At 42.5% G+C, this 24,428-nt stretch overlaps 1 protein-coding gene across 1 annotated transcript in view; it reads right to left on the reverse strand.

The window, feature by feature from the left end:
* AFF3 (ALF transcription elongation factor 3) overlaps positions 1–24,428 on the reverse strand; it is a gene marked incomplete at both ends in the record, with an annotated part of 333,261 nt that overhangs the window by 176,960 nt on the left and 131,873 nt on the right. Inside the window, one exon of the mRNA XM_082488937.1 lies at positions 5,882–5,926. Coding sequence (XP_082345063.1) covers positions 5,882–5,926 — 45 coding nt within the window. The remainder of the gene's footprint in view (positions 1–5,881; positions 5,927–24,428) is intronic.

A 24,428-nucleotide genomic window follows, 5' to 3' on the forward strand; every position in this document is an offset into this window, starting at 1 on the left:
ATAATGCTTTAATTGCTCTGAAATTTAGGATAATGAAAGCAAAGCAGTGCTGTGAAAGTTCTTCTGAAAGATTGCAAAGAAAACAAATGATATTTTATGCCTCTGATACATTTTTAATACGGTTCTGACACTTTAGAGTACTTCTGTATTCAATGAGACTGAGCAAGAAAGGCAGTGTCAGCAAACTGGGGCTGCTTCTAAGTCTCCATACCTTCTCTCTCCCCCACTGCCTCTCTTTCGCCTGAAGTCGCTGTGTTCCTCCTGAAGGTTTTCCAGGAGTTTCCCACCGGGCTTACTCACAAAAGCCAAGCCGAATTTCCCTATGACGGCGCCATGCTGAGGGCGGCCTTCTCACCTCCCTCCCAAAATTTCCCAGCAGATTCTTTCCAGCAGCGAGACTGCAGTAAAAACGCTCTGCTAGCGCAGAGGTGGCTATTGCACCAGCACCGTGCAGCAAAGTGGGTCTCGTTCCACCTGTAGGCTTTTCCCTCTGCTTTGGAAAGCAAGAGGAGTGTTTAGAAATATGCTGCTGATTACCATATTTGTGTTCTGTAATTCTTCACATGTCCGACTCCACCAGGAGCTTAACTGCAGCCAGTGGGATCTTACAGTCATTAACATTTACAAGGCAGCAGTTCACAGTTGTTGAACTAACAACCTACCTCTAAGAAACTGATTTTTCTCCCCTCTAAGTATTGACACGTGCTCCACTGACTGTGATGCTTATTCACAGTGACAGTGTGTTTGGTAGGATTTCATGTTTTCACAGGATTTGTCTTGTGCAGACAGTTTCTAATTTACCTCTGCTCTTGTTTTAATTCAATCAGCTGATGGAGTGCAGCTGATCTCACAGCACATATGGCTGTTCAGGTTTGAAAAAAAAAACCTGAATATTTGATGGGTTGATCCTTAATGCTTTCTGCTAAAGAATTAGCAAGCCTGCTAATGAGCCAAGGGATCCCAAGTGGGGAAAGGGAAAAATACAGAATTAGATTCTGTTTTCATTCAGTTTTTTTACGTTGCTCAAATAAGGATCACTGTGCTTTACATACTCTGATTAGTTTCACAGGGTAGAGAGAGTCAAGTAAATTACTCATCAAAGCCATCACGCTTAAAATGTCATGTTTTCCTAAGTGGATGTCCTGTGGCCACGGGGAGTCACAACCTATTTGCAAGGGCACCTGCGGGTGCTCACCCCTGGGCAGGAGGATGGTGTCACCAAGCAGAGTTGTCCTTCACAGGGAGGGATGTTCGCAGCTAGAGTCTCAGTCCTTTCACTGCCTGCTTTTTCTATCTTCCCTGAAAGAAACTTATCTGCCCTCCACCCCACACCCCATCCTGCCTCCCCACTGCTCCACGCCATCCCAAGGGAGGTGGCTTCTTCCACGTTAACTGGCCGTGCTTGGTTTTCCTCCAGCCCTTTCTCTGCGTTCCTGTTGCTCCATCAGCTTCCCGCTGTCTCCGCATCCTGCAGCCAAACACTGTTTGCAGGCCAAACGCTCAAACTATGCCCGTCCCTCCCCAGTTCAATGACACCTCTCATGTCAACACGAAAAACCCCCAGGGAATTCACAAAGAACATCTTCAATAATTAAAAGCTCAGCTTGCCCGTGGGTTTCCTTTCAACAAAGCTACCGCAACTCTAGGAAATTGAAGCTAAGACTGTAAGAATAGCCAGATCAATCTCCAACCACTTATCTTACAAACCAAAAACTGCCTGCACTCAACACACTCCCTTTCTCCTTAAATCCATAGCAAATATACTCAGAGCACATCCGATATTCGTTGCCACAGTTAACTTAGTGGAGAGGCGGGACTCTAGCTGCTCCCATTTTTCGCGGGTACTACAGCAAAATAAATGTTTGCACCAAACCCCATTGGTCGTAACAAAATACACGGTTCCACACACTGACAAAATCAAACAGAAATCAGCCAAAATTACTGATCTTGCTTAGCAAGCCTGTGTTTTAGCGAGGTAGTGAATAGGTTGGCTTTGGAGGTGTCTCAGGACTTCAGGTAGCAACTGCTCCGGGCACGGTGGAATAAAGGATATTTGTGTAGTCTTAACTCTTATTTTCCACTTCAAAGTTTTCTACCATGTCTTCCACCAACAATGCAAAAGCTTACAAGGAATTGCCTGTTACAGCTACCGCCAAGTAATGAGGCTTTCTCTCTTGATTTGACATTACATCTGTAACTTGGTCTTACTGGAGTTATTTACATCGAAGGCTCTCTTAGAAGTTTCTCTATACGTGACGTGCGTGCCTGCAGCTGGACAGAGAAGTCACTACACTTTGAAGAAGTTGCTATAAATTAGTGCATGGGGTTAGATGAGGTTCAGGATTCCTGCAGTGATTATAAACTCAGCAGGGGTCCTTACAACAGCTCCGATCTCGACAGGGTTACTGTCTTGTTAATCAACCTCCTTCAGGACTGGAAGCGTTTCTGCGTCTCAGTTCTTGGGGGCTTTCTCTGGAAGCTGCAGTTTCGTGCAGAAGGATCTGTCAATTTACAAAGTCTACAGAGCTCTCATACATTTGGTAAAACAACATCAAAAAAGGCTAGGCTTAAGCCGTGGCACCCTGCGTTGTGCCAGACAGCACAAAGACTATAAATTCTTGTCGCACTTAGTGCAAAATAAGATTTGGTGATTTTGCCTAAACTGATTTTGCAGCTCAGGTCCCGATGTTGGCTCTGGCCGTGCCCTGAAAAGAGAGGGCGACAAGATCTGTGCACGAACCAGCATTTGCCTCCTCTCACCCGCTGGGGGAAGGAAACACAGGGAAGCAGATGGAGCAGACTTGGGGGACACTTTCTTCCACCCTTGGGGTAACAGGGACATGCCGTGGAAGTATCTATCCCTTGGAAAAGCCACAGGCTGACGTGTGCAGGGAACATGCTATCTAGAAAGAGACGATGTTTTCTGCTTTGTGTTATGCAAGAGACAGCTAAATTAGGGTGCAATGTTCCTTAAAAGGATAAATTTCAAGCATCTTCTTCCTTTTGCTGATGCTCCATACAGTAGAATGGCCCCTCCTATAATAAACATGTTTCAGTGCACCAGCAAAGAGCCATCTTTTCTCAGGGGAACACAAGGATTGCAGCTCCTGTGGCTTTTCATTGTCTGCCTTTGGGCACCTGAACGGGATCTGCATATATTCTGTCCAAAAAGAAGCTAAACTGTGGCTTTATTATGTGAATAGCACCTCCAACAAAAACATGGAAATGGCATTCCTTATGAACAGTCTGTTTCAGAAAACCAGAAAATCTGTGTTAAAACTGAATGGATCTGTTCAGGACAAAAAGGGCACGGAGAGGGCTGGGAAAGTCTGGCTGCCAGTAATTTACAAAGTGAGTAGCAACAGCACATTGTTACTGTTGCTGTTTTAACTAATTATCAGTAACGACAGTTACTGCTGATCTGGATTTGTATTGCAAGAGCACCTAAGCGCTGCTTTGTACTACACAGCAGTTCTCTCATACAGAAAGTTCACTTTTCAGGGCAAAAGAGAGCTGATGGATATATCTGACCTGACCAGGCACTACAAGGGACAAGTGGGACAACGGTGTTCAAGCGTGAGAAAGAGTGGTATAGCCTTGACCTCACCACTGTTTTTCCACAGTCTTTGTGAAAATGGATGCTCTTAAGAGAGGATCTGAGAGTAGGTACGGAGCTCATTAGGAAAGCGTTCAAGGCTCTTCCCAGATCTGATGGGAAGCATGGGAGAAATCAATTGACATAAAACTTAACAACATTGTGATGGAGGCTTGCATCACCAGGTAAACTAAAGTGGGACCTAGTATATTAGCACAGACTGGTAGACTTGAGGCCCTAAAATCAGAGACAAATAGCTGTACTTGATGTGCGAGAGAAGGAGGTGACAGTGGTGAGATGTAAAGACAAATGTCTTTGGGCGAGATGTCAAGCTAGGAAAATGATCTGCACAGCAGCGTGAATGGAGGTGGGTAACATTGCGTTTGTCAAAACCAAGGCAAGGACGTTGCAGCAATCAAGATGTGGAATGAGAATTTGGACCTGAGGCTCACACTTTGGTGAATAAGGAGCTTCAGCTCAAAATGCTACAGAGTAACCGTCTGCAAGATTTACGTGTAGTTTTAGACACAGACACAAGGGAAGTTCAGTATAGAAAGTGATACCCACGTTGCAGACCTGGAGGATGGGCAGATCGGAGAGGTTACCTATCATGACTGAGTGTTCACGTGAGGACAAGAACCAGGGGACGAAAACACTACACTCGCTATTTTAGCCGTGCTAAGCCTCAGCAGATAGGGAGGCACTGTTGTGCCTTTTGAGCTGTGGGTTGTTTTATTCAGTTTTTAAGCAAAGTGAAAGAATTTGTGAATAAATTCTCACAAACAAAAGGGTCCTATCCATCCATGCATGTCCTGAATGTTTCATCGTGAAGTTTCGCAAAAATATTTCTGGAGGAACTGTCCCAAGGGAAAAAAAAAGAGAGAGCAGCAGCTGCGTTCACTAGTTTGGAGATGCACCTTACCATCCCTACTCATACAGTGCATTTTTCTTCTCAGCTGGGGTCTCTTACATATCCACGTTCCTCTGCGTGGAAGGAACGATGTCTCTTCTACATTGTTTGACTAATTGCACAAGCCAAATTGCACAACCTAAGGAGAAAGACCAGCTTCTTTGACTGTTCATTTTAAAAGCCTTGCATAAAAAAGGGGTGAATAAGCCTCACATCACATCACATACTTAGTGCATCATGAAAAATGTAAAAAGCTCTCATGAATTATACTATCTGCTACTAATTTGTAACAAAACAGCAGGGACTGAGGGGAAGGCTTGTTGAATATGCGGTTCAGAGCCACAAAAGCCTACTTTGTAAACGTTAGCTAAGTAAAACCTCTGCCAGTGAAGTCATAAGCAATCCATCATCATCACCCTTCGATAAGCTCTTTGTCCAGTTTAAGAATTAAAAGCTGTATTTAACATATTCAGGGAGAATGGAGAAATGCCTTTAGAAACAACAGGCTTAATGCACTACTAATCTCTAAGCCAAATATTTATAGCCCGGTAGTTTATAAACATTCTGAAATATTTGGGTAGTGGATATCCAAGAGGTGGAAGCACGCACAGTAATGGGGAAGTGTTACCATTCCATCTACCTTGTTTGGTATTTCGATCACCATCATATCAGATTCATAAGCATTGCAAATTATTGAATTATCAGTTTAGAAAAAGAAGCAAAACCCCCACAAGTTAAAATATATGGAAATGTTTCACTGTTTATAAATTTGACTGCCTCAGAAAATAATCAATATCAAAGTTGATTCAAGCCAAGATCTGTCTGGATGTGTATTAATTTGCTCCATGAAAATAAACTAGAAATTACTAAGATAAAAGAAATAATAATGAAATATGGAAATAACTACGGATTTTGCACATTGTCATTATATAATGGACATAATGGACATAATGACATTACATAATGGATTCTAATTAAATCCAGGTGGAAAATGACCTTCCTAGACCTCCCTTCAAAATTAAGATTTTTGACAGTCATGATTAATGGAAACATGCACTTTGCATGGTTTGTAAACCTGAAACATCATTGTATATTTCAGTTTATAATTTATCCCATTATCTGCTTCTGCATGCATGAAGGTCAGCCGCACTGGCACAAAGTAGCAGTGAAATCCAGAGGCTCGGGAAGGTTGTTTTAACAGATTTTTCAATTATTTTTCACGAGGAAATAATTTTGCCTGCTTTTTTCTTAGAAAGATGACAATCTAAAAGAGTAACATTTTTACCAGCAGTAATTGTAATATTCTTGTTATTCTCTTGTCTTTTTAGAGTAAACAAAAAGGCACTGAAAAAAATGTTTTTTTTAAGGATTCCTACCCGCAATATTTCTTCAATGCAGCTGTTATCTCCTGTTCCACTGTCCTGTAAACAAAATGAGAAAATTGTTTGTTTGTGTTTTAAAAAGAAATAACAAACAGCAGGTTTGAGGACATGGTTGTCACATGAAATATATTCCAACCTCTATTACGATTTCAAAATAAGGCCAAGACTTCCCAGCACCTGAGAAGTTGCACTGCTTAAAATTCTCAAATTATTCCCCATCAGCACCACAGAAAGATGTAATATTTGCAGTGTTCACATACGATTGCAACATATTTGTATAAATTCATAGCATTTTGTTTACGCCACTTTTGGGTGCGGTTCCTGCTGCTTTGGATATATTGCCTATGAGTAAGCGTAAGGAGAACAGTTGTTGCATGTACATAGATCCAATATGTGCGTTTATTTCTATGAAAAGAATAACATCTCTCCGCAACCTTTGTGCAGGAAAGACTCTGCAGTGACACCGCCTGCGCAAAGCCTAAGGATGTATAGTATCACAGTATCACAGTATCACAGTATGCTAGGGATTGGAAGGGACCTCAAAAGATCATCTAGTCCAATCCCCCTGTCGGAGCAGGAACACCTAGATGAGGTTGCACAGGAAGGCGTCCAGGCGAGTTTTGAATGTCTCCAGAGAAGGAGACTCCACAACCTCCCTGGGCAGCCTGTTCCAGTGCTCTGTCACCCTCACTGAGAAGAAGTTTCTTCTCAAATTTAAGTGGAACCTCTTGTGTTCCAGCTTGAATCCATTACCCCTTGTCCTATCATTGGTTGCTAAATATATAGGGTAGAGGCACCCGCGATGCTGAGGGGAGAGCTGCAGGGGCTGCAACACTGCCGCCAACACTGAGCATGGGCTAGGCAGCACAGCAGCCCTGAGAAGGCTGCGATTTCCTAAAATGCTGACCCTAAACCCACCCATACGCTGCGGGACCGAAGGAGCCGAGGAATTCAGCCCTCCTCAATGGGATGGCTTCCTCCGGAGCCATTCTGGAGAGGGGAAATCAGAGGTTTTCCCCTATGGGAACGATCCAGACAGTGCCTCACAGACACACTCAGCTTGGTTGTTCCTTAGGGCCCAAACTTCTGCGAGCAAAGACAAGGCAGCGCGAGACACCAGTCTGCCGTACTCATGCCCGCCTCCCCCCCCCTTCCTGCCTGCCCCCTGCCCGCAGTTCACTTGCACTGCCCAGCACAACTGGGAAGAGAGGGCACACCAGGGATGGAAGTACTGATGGTGAGGGGCATCTCCTGCAGCTCTCCAAAAGATACAGGTGGCTGCCGCGTCAGGCTAGTTTTCTGAGGATTTGCTTTCACCACACTAAATTTCCTGACAACTCCCCAAAGAAAGGTTTTCTTCCTTTTGCAGAACACAACTCGGGTGGCAGGAGACTGGAGCTTGAGGTCTTCCATGTGGGAAGGGGGGATGGAAACAAAACCGATACAAACAATTAGTGTCCCAAAGAGCTAGCAGGGAGGTGAGCTTGGTCTTCGCCTCTCATTTTCAAAAAAACCCTGGAGCTTCTGAGTTTTCAGGTGCTCACCTGGAGAAATATCAGAGCAATTTGATTTTCCAAAGTGCTGAGCTCTTCTCAGCTAGAAATCAGACTTCTCTACCACACCTGTATTTGGGCACCCAAGAAATCCCAAGGCACTTTCAAAAATGGGTACCTCTGTGCCTACCAGACCCAAATGATCCCACTAGTCAGTTTGTGCAAGTCCTACTCCCGGACACTGTCACTGTTGCTCCCCAGCCCGAGCTGACCTGAGGAGGTCTGGATCCACAGCCACTCGTATCCTACCAGCTGTAACCAAGGTGAGAAGTATGGCAGCCATACGTATGCAAGGGAACATTTTTTTTTATGGCTGGTATTTCACACCGATTCATAGAAAATCGTAAGTGCTTTATTGTCAAGCACTCCTGCTAAATCTTTGCTGAATATGGCCCTTGACTGTTAAACAAATGAATGGCATTAACTTTTTTTTGGTGCAACACAGTCCGTTAGCTTTACAGTTCACCAGGAGTTACGCCACTGATTTCACAGGGAAAGGAACTAAGCACACTCTAAAGTCAGCCTCTGGAGAATTACTCGTATCTGATGTAGTGATGCCGAAGAGAGGCTGCAGCCCTGTGCAGATAGCCCTGTTCTGGTCTCGGCCCTGTCCCCGAGGAGCTGCACAACGCCAAGTGCCACCTTTCCTGCTGCTGGAGCAGGGGTGCGAGTGCAGTAGTTCATGTTGCCAGTGAAGCTAACAAGACAAGACAGAAACACCACAGCAACCTATGGATATTTAAGAATTTTAAAATTCATATCAGCTAATTTTTATGTCTCTCTTCCCTATGGGTTTCCCTCCATTGTCTCCTTCTCCGTCCCAAAATCCTGGCCTATGACTTGTTACCCCATTAACAAAAGTGGAGAGTGTAAAGCCCTCATCGTGAGCGCCTTGTTTACGGAGCAACGAATTTACTGCCTGACCTCAGGTTTGCTGTTCTTACAGAAGGAGGGAGGAGATGACCTGCCATCTTATCCTGTATGCAATACATGGATGATACGGTAAAACGATGCTCTTTATTTTTGTGTGAAGGCAAAACTACTGGAGGTAAATTTGGCAATAAGCTATTTCAGAGTAGGTTTAGAAACAAGCTTCTGTTAGAAAATTAAATATCCCTCCTAGAAGTGTAATGAAATAAGTCTGCAAATACTCATCAGCAAGAAATTACACTTTCCATTACCACAGATCTAAAACTATAGCTATTCTCCCTACCACATCATATCTCTGGGCAGAGAGTAAAAAAACTTTTCACATCTCTCTCTCAATAACATCAAACCGCCTTTCAAAAGGCAAAAAAAAGCTGGAAACACAAGACCAAAGACAAGATATGCAAAACTGAAAACAATATTTGGAAAAAACCTCAATTTCTGTTTCCCTCTTTGTCCTTCGTCTTTTGAATGCCAAATAAAAATTTGTTAATTTATTTTTGGTTTGAATACTTTTAAAGATCTTACATTGCTGTTGATACCAAACTTTCTAGAATAAGGGTGGGGAAGAGAACACGCTCTGCACACAGCAAGCAACTTCAGTTTCATATGGCCTGGGGCCATACTATGGTTTTCTTCATGGTATCAATGCAGAGTGTTATAGTGGGACCTAAGGTATGTCTGACAAGTGTCTGTAGGTGTTGGTATGGAAAAAAATCCCCATTCTTATTCTAAAAGCTTCCTTCTCTGCTACACCTCTACTCGTGTAACAGAGGAAACCTCACTGCCCGTGAATCTGGCAACATGAATTTAACTTCATGGTCATATTTTAGTTTAAAAAAAAAACCCAAAACAACCAAAAAAGATGGTAAATGTTTCTTGAAATCTGAATTAAAAGAAGAGATTGCACTACCTGCAGACAACAAAGTCTTGACGTGCTATTTGCATCAGTGGACTTGCCTGATCCAAAGACTGTCGCCTCAGTGCTGGCTGCGTGACGCAGCACCTGCGTAAGGCTGCTGTCGGCAGTGCCGGCAATCTGTGCAAAGCAGTCCCTCCACCCTCCCGATAACCTGCATGCCACAGTGCACTTGTGCAATAAACATTTTAATTACTTTAAAAAAAATAAAATTAAAACAATATAAAGGTTTTGAGGCTGCTGTTCCCGACTAAGCCCAGGAGCTGCCACCCTGTATTTATCCTGACATAAACGAACCCAGCGCATTTGCCTCCCTTTGCATTTCGCGATCTGTCGTAACAAACTCGCCCTACTGAACCTCCAATGAACCACCAGCGAAATACTGGCAAGTCTCAGGGAGCTGCTTGGGGAAGTGGGCTCCAGCCTCTTCCCTCTCTGATGCTGTGCCCGTCACCTTCGCTCCTCAGTCAGCACAGCCTGAAGAACGCCGAGCATCTGCACACACGTGCGGCTGGCGAACGGGCTGGCAGGAGGATGCGAGGAGCTGCCGCCGAGGATAACGGCAGCGGCTGCTGAAGAAATAGCCGGGAGCATCGCACTGCTGATAAGACGAGCAGCTAATTACCATGCAAAGCACAGAGAACGGTAAGAAACAAGGCTGACTAAAGGCTACATCGAATTCTTCAGAAATGGGATGTCATTTCAAAAAAAGCCACATCTGTACAAATTTTATTTCAGAGCGTTACTTTATTTTTTCTTCCCTTACCAACAGCTTTCACATGGAGATATATAAAGAAGCCCCTCTGAAAAGAATTGCCTATCTGTGATACTTCTCCCTCCTTTCAAATCTTTGTGTTAAGGAAAAAAAGAAAAAATCTTCTCCAAGTATCTATTTCCATTTTAGCCTAAGAGATTTTTACGGTGGGAGCTTTTGGTGCTGTTATTGTTTGGATTCTGTTACGTGTTTTTACATAGTCTCCAGAAGTTATTGGATTCGGTCTCCAATATAAATCAGGCACGATTAGGATCTCCAGAAGGCCGAGGTACGTACTCAGCATCTTCCACTCAGCAGAAGCCAGGCTGGCTGTGTCGACGCTTGAACGCCGGTCATCTGCAACCAGCGGCATGGTAGCGGCCACCACATGTCCACCCTTTGGGTGCCACCCCTGCCTCCAGGGCAGCTCTCACCCCTGTGCTGCACAGGCAATGCACAGCACCACCTGAAACAGGACTGTGGGATTTCCCCTGGGGCCGAAGGTGAATGTTCAGGCAGGAAATGTTGGCAGAGAATACCCTAAATCTGTGGTAAAAAAAAAAAAAAAAAAAGAAAAAAGGGAAAAGAGCCTATGGAAAGCATATTACAAATGCTTCTTTGCCAGACCACGAAAGTATGGAGATACACACACACACACACACACACACACGCATATGTGTATATAATACTTTCTATACAATGCATTTGCTAGAAAGGAACTTCCAGTGTGAAGAAGAGAAGCCAAGTCCTTATCTTTTTACTTATTCATACGTGTAGCCTCTGCCTGTTGGGTTGTGGAGGACCATTGCCCTCAACAAAGTTTCCCTTTGATCATTTCTCTGAAGATATCTTAACACCTTCAAGTCGTGGAATAAAATGTTGAAATTTAACAGTGATATGTGCCTGAGACTGGAGAGGTGATTTCTGAGGTTTCTGTGGAAATATAGCCAGGCTGTGTAAAGGTATTTTTTGGGAGAGGTCATTTGCAGATGCCCAGGAAGGGTTTTTTAGACATTGAGGGCTTAACTTGCTGTTGATTTCCTTACATGTGCTACATCCTCCAAAAGGCTCTCTGTGGGATGGCTGTGCTGAACCCACACTGGAGAGAAAAGGCAGGACTTTGGACCTCAGGAAAGGTGGGCTGGTTAAAGGATCTGAAAGCTTTACTTTGCACTCGTGCTGTTTCTTACCACTAATTTGGACTGCCAGTGGCCATGGTCTGTTGATACAGTAGTTTTCTCCTGAGCTCTGCACCGCTGAGAGTAGCTGTTTCTCTTTTACTATGAGGAATTGTTGATGCTTCCTTAGACATGGAGGCATACAGGAGGGAGATGGGGATGAACAGCAGAATTCTCCTCAAGCTCTGTGTCAGAAAGTGTTGCACTAATTAAAGTTATTAAATCCATCTAAATTACAGTGACTTTTAATAAACTGTTACCCTTAATAAGCCCATTCTCTTTTGAAATGGAGCCTTCATATTTATTATGGGGATTATTTTTCCTACCATGGGATCTTGCAACATTGTTCTTGGTTCAAAAGGGAAGAGGAGAAAGGTTAACAAAGATTTTATTTCAAGAAAAAAAATGAATAAAGAGCTGGCGATGAAAGTCATCTAGCTTTGCTTTACTGAAACTCTCTGGCTATACTAGTTGGGGGTTTCATTGCAACTGGAATATCATGATGCCCCAGTCTCGTACCAGAAACAGGAAGATATTCTGGCTAATCAAAGAAGATGAATCAAAAATATCTGCAGAGAGAAACACCACATGGTCCAATCGACTTACCATGCAAACTAGAAAGGAGATGCCAATCAGACAAGAATACGTTTTGCTCTTCATGAGTGGTACTCATTCAGAACAGCCTGGTCAGCAGCTCACCCGTAACTGAGGCAGGACCGCAGCTTTTGGAGAGCAGAGCCTCCAAGAAGGAAGACTGCAGAGGAGTTTATATCCAGTGTACTGCCAGCCTTAGGCTGTGCTGGCCCTATATGCAGGCCTGAGGGGCCAGAGTGCGAGAAAGGATCCTGCCTCTGAGGTTCAGGCTGACATCTACTTGAACATGGATTTACTGTGGACGTATAAGGAAAGGCATTCAGCCTATTGAATTTTTGGTTTTAAATAGCAGGGAGACGAGGTTAGAACGTAACTCCTCCAGCGCATGCCTATGGCCTGCCCCAGAGCTTGAAGCGCCTCCTGCCCATGTAGCACCTGACTTGAAGTAAGTACGGAAAGCCTGGGGTAAGAAAGTGAGGTGATGCCAAAGGGCCGCCGTCTGGATGGCTGCTGGGAGCTTCACTAAAGTTCAGGCACCTACAGCTCAGTTTCGAGTTGATTTAGAAGTGCTGGGTCCAGCCATATATTGAGAGGTCATCTTCAATCTGATGAGATGGTCTTAGTCCAAGTCTCAGTGTCCACACCACACAAAGTCAAGAGAATTAAAGGTCAAGAACCCTTCTGAAACCTCCCCACCCTCTCCACCCCTAAGGGCTACCGAACAATCGATGACTGGAGCTGCACCGGAAACATTTCATCTAATAAAAGATGCTTGGGAGCCTCAAATGAAACCTACTGGCAGATCAGTGGAGCAATTTTACAGGCTTTCACATTATATTCATAAAAATAAAAATCCAAACATGCTAGAATTACACTGTGACCCAGAACAATAAAGGGGAGCTGTAATGGAGAAGAACTGCATTGTTCTATTAATAAAATATAAAGGTTTTATTGTTATTGGGAAAGATTGATTGTATCAAATCAATACCATGTCACAGTATATTAATGTTTTTCTTCACTAATGAAAAAATAGGGTCTGATGTGATTACACTCTCTTGCTACCCATTTGAAAAATATAATGGGATGGTAATAATGAAGATTGCAACTTGCAATTTTACTCCTTGCTACATGCTCGATCCCGGGAGGCGCTGAATAAGTGACCTCAGCTTTCAGTGAAGTCAACAGGAGCTGAAGGCAACTCGCATTCACCAAACTGCTGTCAAGAACCCCCTGAAGGGACTCCACAGCCCCTCTTCCCACCCCAAAATTTGGAAAAAGCCAGTGGGGACTCTGGAAATGCCTTCAGCATACTACACTTTCTGCAGCACTGTATCTATGCGCTGAATGTTTAAACTGACTGCTCGCTTGACACAGTGGTCTATTTGTTGGAAAGTTTCCATCCTGGACACCAGAGGCTGTTGGTTTTGCAGTAGGAAAGGCATTTTAGTGAAGATACGGGCTTCTCCCCTCAGCCCACGCGGTCCTTCATCAGCCGACCCAAGGACCCTGCCCTGGGAGCGATAGAGATCAGCTTTTCTCCCCATTAGATGCCTGTCCTCCCTGCTGCACAGATGGCCAATTAGTGTCAACTGGAATGTGGTATTTTTAGTGATGTGGACACTTGTCCGCTAGGACCTGGACTGAGACCAATCGATTGCATTTAATATATTGTCTGTGTTTGTTCGGGGAGAATATATAACATCTGTAAAGCAGCAACAGTTGGAAAAGCAAGTATTATGGAACTGTTAATCTTTTTGTGACGTTTTAATATGAATATACCATCAGCTAGTATAATATTCAATAAATTAAATGGATTATTTTGCCAAGAGATCCTTTAAAAATGTTAATTAACAATAAATCAATAAAAACTATTCAACATGAAAATCAATTACATCCCTGTTTACATTATTTAACTCCAAACATTTCTGGTTTGTGTGCTTGTAATTAGCAAGCTATAAAAGATGCCATAAATAGGCGCATAATGAGAGGAACTGTTTATAAATGATAATTGGTATTCATTCCCACTGAGCTAAAGGTTATGTGATTACAAACTATTGCGCAGAAAGGGTTAAACCTCTTACAGATAGAAGGTTTTACAGTACACAGCTCTGCAGAAATGTCTCCCACAAAAGGCCCCTGACAGAAGAAAGCCCCTGTACATGAGTGTTTGATGGAAAGAGAAACATCTATCAAGCATTCCTTAAAGCCTATTTACACCCATTTACAAACGGCTCATGGGTAAAAATCTACCCATGGGGCAGCGCTGGAAGGAATAAGAAATGGCGCCTGGCACAAGGAATTCAATATTGATAAAACACCATCATCTCAACAACTTCTCTACTAAGCCAAAAGGAAAGATATTAACATTTAAATGCTATTAACCATGCTATGACCATCCTGCTATCAAAGCTGAGGACAGGACAAAGGACACAAAGGGTGGTTTCTGTCATGATGGGTAACAAAGATGTTGCTCTACCCAACACCTCGCTCAAAGATTAGGGCCAAAGAGGGTCTGGCTTTCACAGAGGGCTAAAAGAGGATTACAGGATCTTCATGTGGCAGCTGAGAGCCCAAAACGCTGAGCAGCAGCCTGTACCTCCACAAGGTAACACCAGACTCTTTCTCATGATAGGCTGCTACACAGAGCTGAAAAAATTGTTTCCTAGGGAGAAATGACGTCTCATCAATCCCTGTTCCTGAAAACCGCCTTCTCAATTTTAGAGACTGAGATCTGATCTAGACTTAACAGATTGAAAACCCCATGATCTGGAGACCAGAGTAACATTTGGCTTTCTACTAAAGCCTTTTGCTAGTCCAAGGATGTCACCAACATCTGACAGTTTTGGCTTTGACGTGTCTGCTCCCAGCAAAATAAATATCATCCTTTCACTACAAGTGCTTCCATGAGGGCAACAATCATCAAGAACCCTTTATGGAGCAGGTCTGAAGTATGGACAGACCACTGAGCATCTAGCAATAAAGCCAGCAGAGTTAAACAATCTATTTGCAAATCCAGAGAGAAAACACTTTTTCTACCTTGTCTTGGCTGATGCATATTTCATTTTTTTTCTGGATCGTGACTTAAAAGTGAATTAACTTTGGCCTGAGACACTTACATTGCACTGCTTTCCTTGCTTTGCACAAAATACAATTGTTCAATTGAAAATATGGATCAGGATTGGGAGTTTAAAAAAAAAAAAGTCTATTATGTGCAGGGAACAGAGCATCATATGCATTGGTTTGAGAATGACTGGTCAGTCTCATTGCTCAGACTGCAAAAACATATTCTGTTCATAGCAGTTATGACCTGGACACCTATTTGCCCAAGAGGGAAAATTTTAGCCAATTTGCTATTGGATACACAAAGCTTTATCAATGAAGATGAACAATTGCATGCATCTGCATCTTTAAATCAATCCCTTGACACCTCTGGTTAGCTCAGGTGGATTCTCTTAAAATCCACACGGAAGTTGATAAATAGCACAATTCTCCAAGCTGCAGCAAAAATCTCAGCAGAGCCTTACTGTGCTCTCAGCATTCCTGAAAGCCTAAAGAAAAATCCAGCCATACTGTGGTCACTGCCAGACTGATGGAAACACACTTACTGCAAAGCTATTGAAAATAGTACTCTCCAAAGGTTTTGCAGAGTTAATAGGACAGGTAAAATCTCAAATAAAATGTCAGTGCAGAAATGTCTTAGGGCTCAGACATGTCCAGTTCAGGATGTACATGACACCTTGTATATATCAAGGTATACACATATATGTATGTATACACTGTACAAAAATCCTCTGCAAAAGTTTCTTGATAATGCCCAAACCAACCAAGCAAGCGTCCAGTCTTATCAACTGTAGCCTTAATATGGGGATCAAGAAATTCAGCAAATATAAAAAGTTGCAGAATAGACAAATACCTTCCTTACTTTTCCCATCCTCTCTTTCCCAAATACCACCGAAAGTTTTATTTTCCCATCGATTCACCGCAGGCCCATATTGGTCCTCTTTGGTGGGGGACAGAAAGCCTTTTGGCCAGCTAGGAAAGAACCAGGCACCGCTGTGCTGCCGTGCAGAGGACTTACGTCCAGAAGCCAGGATACCTCCACATCCGTAAAACCGTCTCCCCCAAGGAGTGGCAGCGGCCCAGCACTTGGCCCCCCTTTCCTGTGGGCTCCGTGCCAGCACCCTGCTGTTTGGGCAACCACAGGACCAGAAGCAAGAGAATAAACGATGTCCCAGGTTTGGGGAAGGCTGTAGGTAGCTCCCAAGTAGTCGTATGCTACTAGTTAACATTTTTTGATGGAAGCCACACTGGACAAAAAGTTGGCTTAAAATTATCTTAGTCCTTTCTCTTTTGGCTTTCACTTCTCCCTTCTTTCCATATATTTTCAGGTTATCTCGTTTTAAAGGGGATATTGCATCTGAAAGTCACAACGCTTTCTGATCTTCTTTTCGCCTGTTGCTGTTACAAGTGACAGTGAAATACAGCAAGAAAGTTAGAAAGAAAAAATGGCCTCAAGTTTTTCCAGATTTTGTGTCTCTGAAAGGCTTTGCTTGTCCTTCCAGTAGCGTAGGCATTTGCCAGTTCCCAGCGCTGAGCTCTCCCACACAGCTAAAGGCTAATGGAGCACCGCTTATAAAGCCCAGAAATACGAAACTGTATCGATCACGACTATTGGCCACGTTAATCAGGCGCAGTAACCACTTTTTACTGTCACATTAACAGTTTTCTTTTTAATAGAGAAAATGAGCAGCCGGTCACTTTATAATAGTGCAGTTTCATGGGGGCACGACCGGTGTATGGACTGCAAAGCTCTGGCTGGTGCCCACAGAGAACTGCTCTCTCAGCAGCCTGACTGCCAAAAAATGATGTTAAATCCTGTAGGCACCAGCGTTCGTGCACACGCAGCACACAATATAGTGGGGGGAAATAAAAGGGAGACGTGGACAATGACAGTAGAGGTTAATTTTTACTGGGTTGCGGACCAAATCCGGTACTATGTTGCACGAGAGGGGTTTGTGAATTTTTCTCAGGAAGGTGAGGTTGCCCTTAGGTTTGGTTTGGGTTTGATTTCCAAAACTTTCATTAGAAAGCTTCAAAAAGATGAGATGCCTCTTGGTTTCCTATTTTTGGGTTTTTTTGAACAGATGAGGTGATCCTCCACTTAAAAACAGGTTATTTTGTCTCTAGAGGAAGAAATGTTGAATGTAGCCCCATTTCATTTTAAGTGGAAGCTAAATGGAGAGAAATTCTGTAATACTGCTACAGCTCAGAGACATTTCCATCTAGGTCAAGTACAACAAATCTGCATTTTTTAAGCGGCAGAGCCAGCTCTCTGTCCCTTTAAAAACTTGAAGGCCTTGTGGCACCCCAAATTATAACAACACGCACAGAAAACAGGAGTACAGTTAGAAAGCCTTTGAGCTGAGAAGCCACATGCTTCTCTTTTGTTATGTGAGCCTGATTAATTTATTTCTGTGGCTTTTATTCATGTTTCAGGATGTTGAATCCTTTAAACTTGTTAGTATTTTCCTTTTTTATTGTTCTCTGCTGCCTTTCACTGTTTTATTTTATTCTTTTGTTCCCCGGTGTAACTGAAGGTAATGCAGTCCTGGGCCTATTACCCTCCATCTCTTTGATCTGGCAGTGGATATCAACAAAGAAGTTATTTGTTCTCAACACATTAAACCCTTCTGTGTAGCTTTTTACAAATTCTGTTATGCAACTTTGATAGGGCCTGGAACCAGTCGTCAGGTACCGAAAGGCAGGGGAGCACAAAGACCCCTCCAAAAGTCAAGCTCTGAATGGTGTCATCTTGCTGTTTCACTTTCAAAGGTGGCTCACACGGGCTTGCTGAATAGGAGTCGTCTGACAGCAGACGTCTGAATTTGTATCGCAGACTCTGAGACACCTTTATAAGAACTTTGAATATCTTAGTTGAGTCCTGAGGATCAAAGCTTCCTATGTAACAAACCTATCACGGTTTACCCAGGGAGATTTTCAGCACGGGTAACAATGGCAGCTGATTTGCCTCGCATAACAAGCTACCGATAGAATATAAGGGTTGTGATCGATACTTTAACTAGCCAGATAAAAATCTATCTGAAACTCGGGAATTACGTTAAGGCCTCATAATTCACTTTATAAACCATCTCCTAAAATTTTAGGACGCGCATGCATCAAGCGTCGCTTGAAATACATTAAATCTTGATTTTTCAAATCAGAGTACTAGAATAGTAAGTAGAATTGGCAGCATAAATGAATATAATGCATAAAACACAAAAAGATCTTGGCTGGCTTTTGTATACAGCATTAGAAACAGAGAAACACACATTGTTTCACAGTGATCTGCATTACATGTATTTGTTACGGGTTTCAAATACTCCAAACTATTTGTTTTGGATGAGAGAGGATGCTCTGCATTTATGATATATGATACCACATTGTCATCAATTGTCATGCTTTGTTTATAGGACTGAATAATTTGTAATCATCAGATTACTATGTTTAGTCTGCACTCTGGTTTTCAGAGAATGTGTATTAAACAGATCGGATCCTTGTATCTTTTATTTATTTGTTTGTTTGTGAAAGGAATGATGAGTGGCTCATTCCCCTGAGAATTAACTATTTGGCGAAGAGTTGGGAGTTTCAGGTACTGGTTGTTCTTGGAGAGGAGAGAAGGGCAAAGCTGCTATTGGGCTCTGATTTTCATCTCTGTGCCCATATTGCCGTGCAGGGACATTAGGTAATAATGCCAGAGAAAAATGAAGATGCAAAAGGCCACCCATATTCTAAGGGCTTTCCGGCTCCCCTTCCCCAGCCGTGCTTCCGGCAGCATTTCCTGCACGTTCTATCTGCAGGTGTCACTCTGAGTCACCTGCAGCCCAGCTAAATATTGGGGCAGGTAGAGGAGGAGGAAGCCCCACCAAAACATGGATGCTCCTGTACCATTTGCAGCAACAGGTACTATGTGAGGAACAGAATGAAATGTTCTTGGCAAAACCCTCTCTCTTTCATGATCCTTTTTCTGCCAGAGAAATACAGCTATGAAACAAGATACTCTAGCAAGGGTTGCAGGCAAAGACATTTAGCTGCTTCTGTACAGGGGAAGGCACAGCCCTGGGAGTCGGGAACCGACTGGGCGCTGTGGAAAAATCCACACGCAAGAGCAGTCCCCGCCTAATTTAAATTTTATATACATTTATACTATAAACACAACAGGATTTTAAATAACCGCAGATGGGAAATCAGTCAGCAGCTATGGGCTGAATGCCTGTAACAATCCACGGGGAATGTATAGGCACAAATCACCTATGCGGGTCTCAGGCACCGTAGAGTAGCAGTTACAGCTCACTCATTGACCAAGCTACCTTGTTGACGCCACTATATATAAACTCAAGATACAAGGAAACAATGGGATTACTCACTCCTAGAAAATAATTACAAAACCGAACCATTGCCTTTGCAAAAGCGTGGTATTGGTTCATTTGCCACCCAGAATATCTGCACTTCTCAGCTAAAGAAGAAAAAAACAGCAAGAATGAGACAGAAGCCAAGCTTACATTTTCGTCCTTATCTCTCTGTACCGACACTCTCTCTCAGAGGTCCCTCCTTGCATAGCAGCTGCTGAATTGCTACAGTTTACAGTCTGGCATATTAAAATAAACCAGCACTGATTTTGGCAATTTGCAGTCATGCAGTTGCTGCTGCTGCATAAACAGTTGATGGATCCCTACAGCAGAGGCGGGAGCTCTTCATCTCTGCCCACTTGTGCATCAGACCTCTCAGTCTGGACAAGTACTGACCACAGCAGAGACTGCCATGTGAACACACCCAAAGTCACCCTTTATGTGTCTCTCATTGCAGCTCGATCAATACTATCAACGCGTAAGATGCGGCTTTCCAAAGTGGCATATCCTGCCTTTTGGTCGGATGGAAAGGGTTAAATGGGGATGTCTTGATTGAAAATAGTCTGCGATAATCTGCATTTTGCTTGCATGCACGTTACCACGAAGGCTTGTCTGGCTCTTTACAAGCACACAATCAGAAACACGTATGTGAACAAATGCATATGTAATATAGTACATCTAGACACGTAGTGGAATTTATAACTTTAGATATGGAATATGGCTACAATTCTATTTGGGCAACATTATATATTTTTAGGAAGGACAACAAAGAGTACATTTTGTAGTAAAGGGCTGGAAGTATTCCCACAGACAATCAGGGTATCAACTGAAAAAAAGAAAAGTCCTAAAAATCCCTAAAAAAAAACCTTAAAAACCTACAATTATTCTGATAATAAACAAGCCTGTCCACAAGATCCCTGCTTTTCCAAATCAAGCCAGAAGACTTTAAAGTGGTTGCTCAGGCTCAGTCCTTCATGAGAGAGGAGACAGGGCACGGTGCAAACTGGAGCAGTATCCTCAGAGCTTTCATGCACAGAAACTGGGTCCAGCCATGGGATGCCACTGAGAGGAGGTCTACAAGGACTCTACAGCAGTTCTCCAAACAGCAGTCTGCCAGTGGTGCCCAGAAATACCACTAGCACGCTTTGGGAGGAAGGGTAGCCAAACCTTTCTGTTTGCCCCACTGATTACCTGGACGCAGTCAGGTCACAGTGTTACAAAATGTTCCCACAATTTGTTTTCCTACAAAATACGAAACAGCAAAAATTCTGTGGAATATTTTGGTGGCTGACTAGCAATTCCTTCAGAAATCAAAAAGATAACTAAAGTTGGGATCTCATGTTCTAGACAATCAGCACCACCTTGCTCATGGAAAAATCAATATGAGAATCTGTAGAATTAGATGTAAGGAAATACTTTTTCCTGCACACTGCTACTTGCTTTACTTTCAGCCGGACTTCTTGCAAGGTATGGAGGATGGCTTTGGACAGGGGAAGAAAAACAAGCTCAAACATTCCCGCCTCACATCGCAAAGAACAAAGCAAGGCTGTACGCCATCTTGTTTTGCATGCTCTCGTGAAAAGCTACCTGAGCAACTGCTGTACTCCCCCAGCAAAGCAAAATAAATCTTTGACTGGTTTCACCCAAGTGAAACAGGTCTACTGCAGGAAGAGTGGAAGAGGGTGAAATTACAGTTTGCGCTCAGTAAGGGTCTAAACTCTAATGTTTGATACAAAAGCGGTGTGTCTTCTAAGACAAACCATAAAAATGCCATCATTGTAATAGTGTGTAATTTATAAAAATATTTTGACATTTTTCCAGAGATAGTCTGTTTTCTGGTATTTGCATACCTTTGACTCTAGAGTATAGGCATGTATAAGCACTGAAGAAGGCAAGACAGCAAGTAATTATTTACTGATTAAGGAGTGTATGGGCTTGAATTTGGAAACATTAGCATTCCTATATCACCCTCATCCTTCCAGAGGAGGAAGGAGGAGACGTGATCCAGAAACTTTTCAACTCATAGAGATTCCTAATTCGTGGCATTAATGCCATAAATTCCTCCTCCTTGCTCTTTTGACTTACTGCTGTCTCCTGGTACGCCCAGGTCAGCCAGGCTCAACTCACATTTACTTCGCGGAGGAGGTAAAGGTTACACAACTCAAATTTTTTTCCATTTCTAAGAGAAATGAATCCAAACTCAGCTAATTTGTATACAGCTGCAGGCAATATAAACATGGCTGGTTAGAATTCTTTATATAGTATAAGCCTTTGTACTCCATACTTCATGGAAGTTAATAAGTAGGTGTCAAACTCTGAATTAAAATTCCCAGAAGAGGACACAGCACAAAGGACAATAAAAATGATTTTTAAATAATCATAGGGATAAATAGCATCCACTTCTGACAAATGTAAGTGCTGGCATAAAATGTTATTAGGCTACAGAGATTTTCTTTTGTTCAGGAAGTATGTTTTATTCTCCAGCAGTGTCATTCATCATCCTAATGAGCCCTCAAAATGTAAATTAAATAGCAAAGACTGATTCATTCAAAAACATCTTTGTGCTGTGTGTTAAACCATTTTTCTACTTTTATCCTTATATATTGGTTCATTCTTTCATTGCAAAATAACCCCTCAGCCCTTGTATACTTTAATGGCCAAGTTCAAGCAAAGCATATTTTCAGTAAACACTGTTTAGTCTTTGGTGCTTTTGGTAGAGTAATTTAAAAAAAAAAAACACCTCATTTAAAAACGTTGTGCCCCTTAAATTATATTTGATCCGGAAAATCTCAGAAACCTGTGCGTGCATGTGGTTTTTGTTTTATTCAGCGTCACTCAGTCCAGGGAAACCCTCAATGGAAAAGGATTAGTAGAAATTTCAAGCAGTTCTAATTTACTGAACTGAATACATTAACAACTAAGCAAACACCATATTTTTTGGTAATGGTAGGAAAAAAAAAAAAAGAACCCAGGGTCATGAGCTAAATTAGTTCAGATTTCTTGTTATCTGTTGATAAGGACATTACACATTCTTACCAGGAATGCAGAAAAGAGGTTTCATACTTGACCTGAATTTATGCATGAGCACACACACAACAACAAGAGTGACAAGGAATAGGGCTTCTCTGGAGCCAATCCAAACAAAAATATAACAGGAATGGAAAAAAACAGCAAAAGCATGTCTGGTTTTGGCACGATTAGTCTTCAGTTATCTTGTTCTCTGCCTCTTCCTTTCTCCTTCCCTTTCTCTAATGCTTCTGTAAATCATCTTCAGCTTATTTTGTGTGTATACGTGTTTGTGTGTGTGCAAAATGAAGATGAAAATATTAATAGTGAGAGCAAAGTTTGCCTGATGACAAGAATGCTGTTATTAAACTGCATATGGAAGATTTAAAAGCCACAATCTTCAGAATAAATTACCATAAAATCTCAGCATTCGGTGACATTATGCTTTTATGAGGTCAAAGTGTTGGAGAGAGCCACCAGGGGTTACAATGAAACCATCCAGCTGTGAAAGAGGTAAGTACATGTACGGTGTCTTGCTGCCAGGGATCCAAAAAATGGCCCTAGACCAATACTTCTTTTATTGCAAACCCAGAGAGAGATGAGTGATGCATCGATGTAATTGAGTTAGGAGAACCTAAAGACACGGTTAAGTGTTGCAACTTTTAGCTAGAATATCTTCGATGACAGGTGACCTTTTGAAGGGTTTCTCCTAAAAAAGTTAAAATGGTGATTTATGGAAGTTCAGCGATGGTTCCACCGGGCAACTGTTAAAGAGACCATACATGTAATTAGGTTAAACGCAACTAAGCAGAAAGAAGAAAAAAAATCAGGATTATGGTATGAAATATTATCACTTAAGAAAATTAAGCATCATGAACCCTAGCTGAGAGAACTTAATAAACCATCTATCATTTATCTTTGAGTGCTGATTCAGAAATCAGACCGGCATTCGCAACTGCAGTGATTGATTAAAATAAATGCGTACAGTATAGTAGTTTATAAATGAAGACAGTAATTTAGAAATTAAGGACAGACTTTATGCCTGCAGAATAAGTTGCTGAAGCTGAAAATATATTTGAAGATACTTCAAATATACTCAACTTGTAGGAAAGAGTCATATGTTGCAAAAGCTGGCTGAGTTTATGCTTTGCTCGACTAGTCTTCAAGCAGAGAGGAGCCACCAGACGAAAAGCCTGCCTTTCACGTGTTGTGCGTATACAACACACCTAGGTACACTTCCTCTATTTTGATTAACTGTCCTTTTCATGAACACTGATGTATTTAAGTACCTATTATTACCTCATTTTTTTTTACACTACAGTTGAAACACAGATTCACAGATCCTATATACTGCTGCAGGTGAGAGTTTCTCAAGTCAGTTGTCCAAAACCAAAGCATGAAGAAGGAATAGAGGCTCCAAAAAATCTTCCTGTTAGAACTTAGGCCACCCGAGAAGTCAGAAAAAAAGAAAGTAAGCAATGGAAACTCTTTAATCTGACTCCCTTTTTTTCTCTAACAACCAGAAAACAGTGAGATTATGCATTTCATCATGGTGTTAAAAGAATAGTGCAAATTCACTACTTGAAAGCTCATCCACAATACCACAATTTTATTTGCATACTTTGCAATGAACAGGGCACGGCTCTGCAGCTTTCCGTTTGTTTGTTTTTATCAGTTTGCATTTGATTTTTAAAATCTAACAGAAATAGCCACAAAGGAAAAGTTAACGGGGCTGATCTGCCCTTGAGTCTTCCCGGCTTTTCTCAGCATCATTGAAGCCTCAATGCTTCCTGCAGTGGACGGAGAGGCTGCCTGAAGGTTGGCCATCGGTGCTGCGCAGAATTTGCAGCCGCTGCTCTTCTTTGGAACCTGCAGCGATTTAAAACATACCCCAAAATAAATGCTGTCAACTGGGACTCGGGTACGGTCCTTACAAGCAGCGGACTGTTTTGCTTCCTACCTTGCACTCCCAGAAGGGAGGTACAATGCAAGGAGCCGGTTGCTAAATTTGAAACGATGTTTGCTGTTGCTAATTCAGGCACCAAGTAAATCACAGTCCACAGCTACGAAACAGCCTCCAGCTCCTGGCCGCACGCCACGCGCACTAGCTACAATGAGGAAGGGCTGATGATGGCTTGGATTACCCTCGGCTGGCAGTTGCCACCACCACGTCTTGGACGGCTCAGTGGCAAGGTGAAACCCGG

Source organism: Vanellus vanellus (genome assembly GCF_965231255.1).
Source record: "Vanellus vanellus genome assembly, chromosome: 1".
Lineage (NCBI taxonomy): Eukaryota > Metazoa > Chordata > Aves > Charadriiformes > Charadriidae > Vanellus > Vanellus vanellus.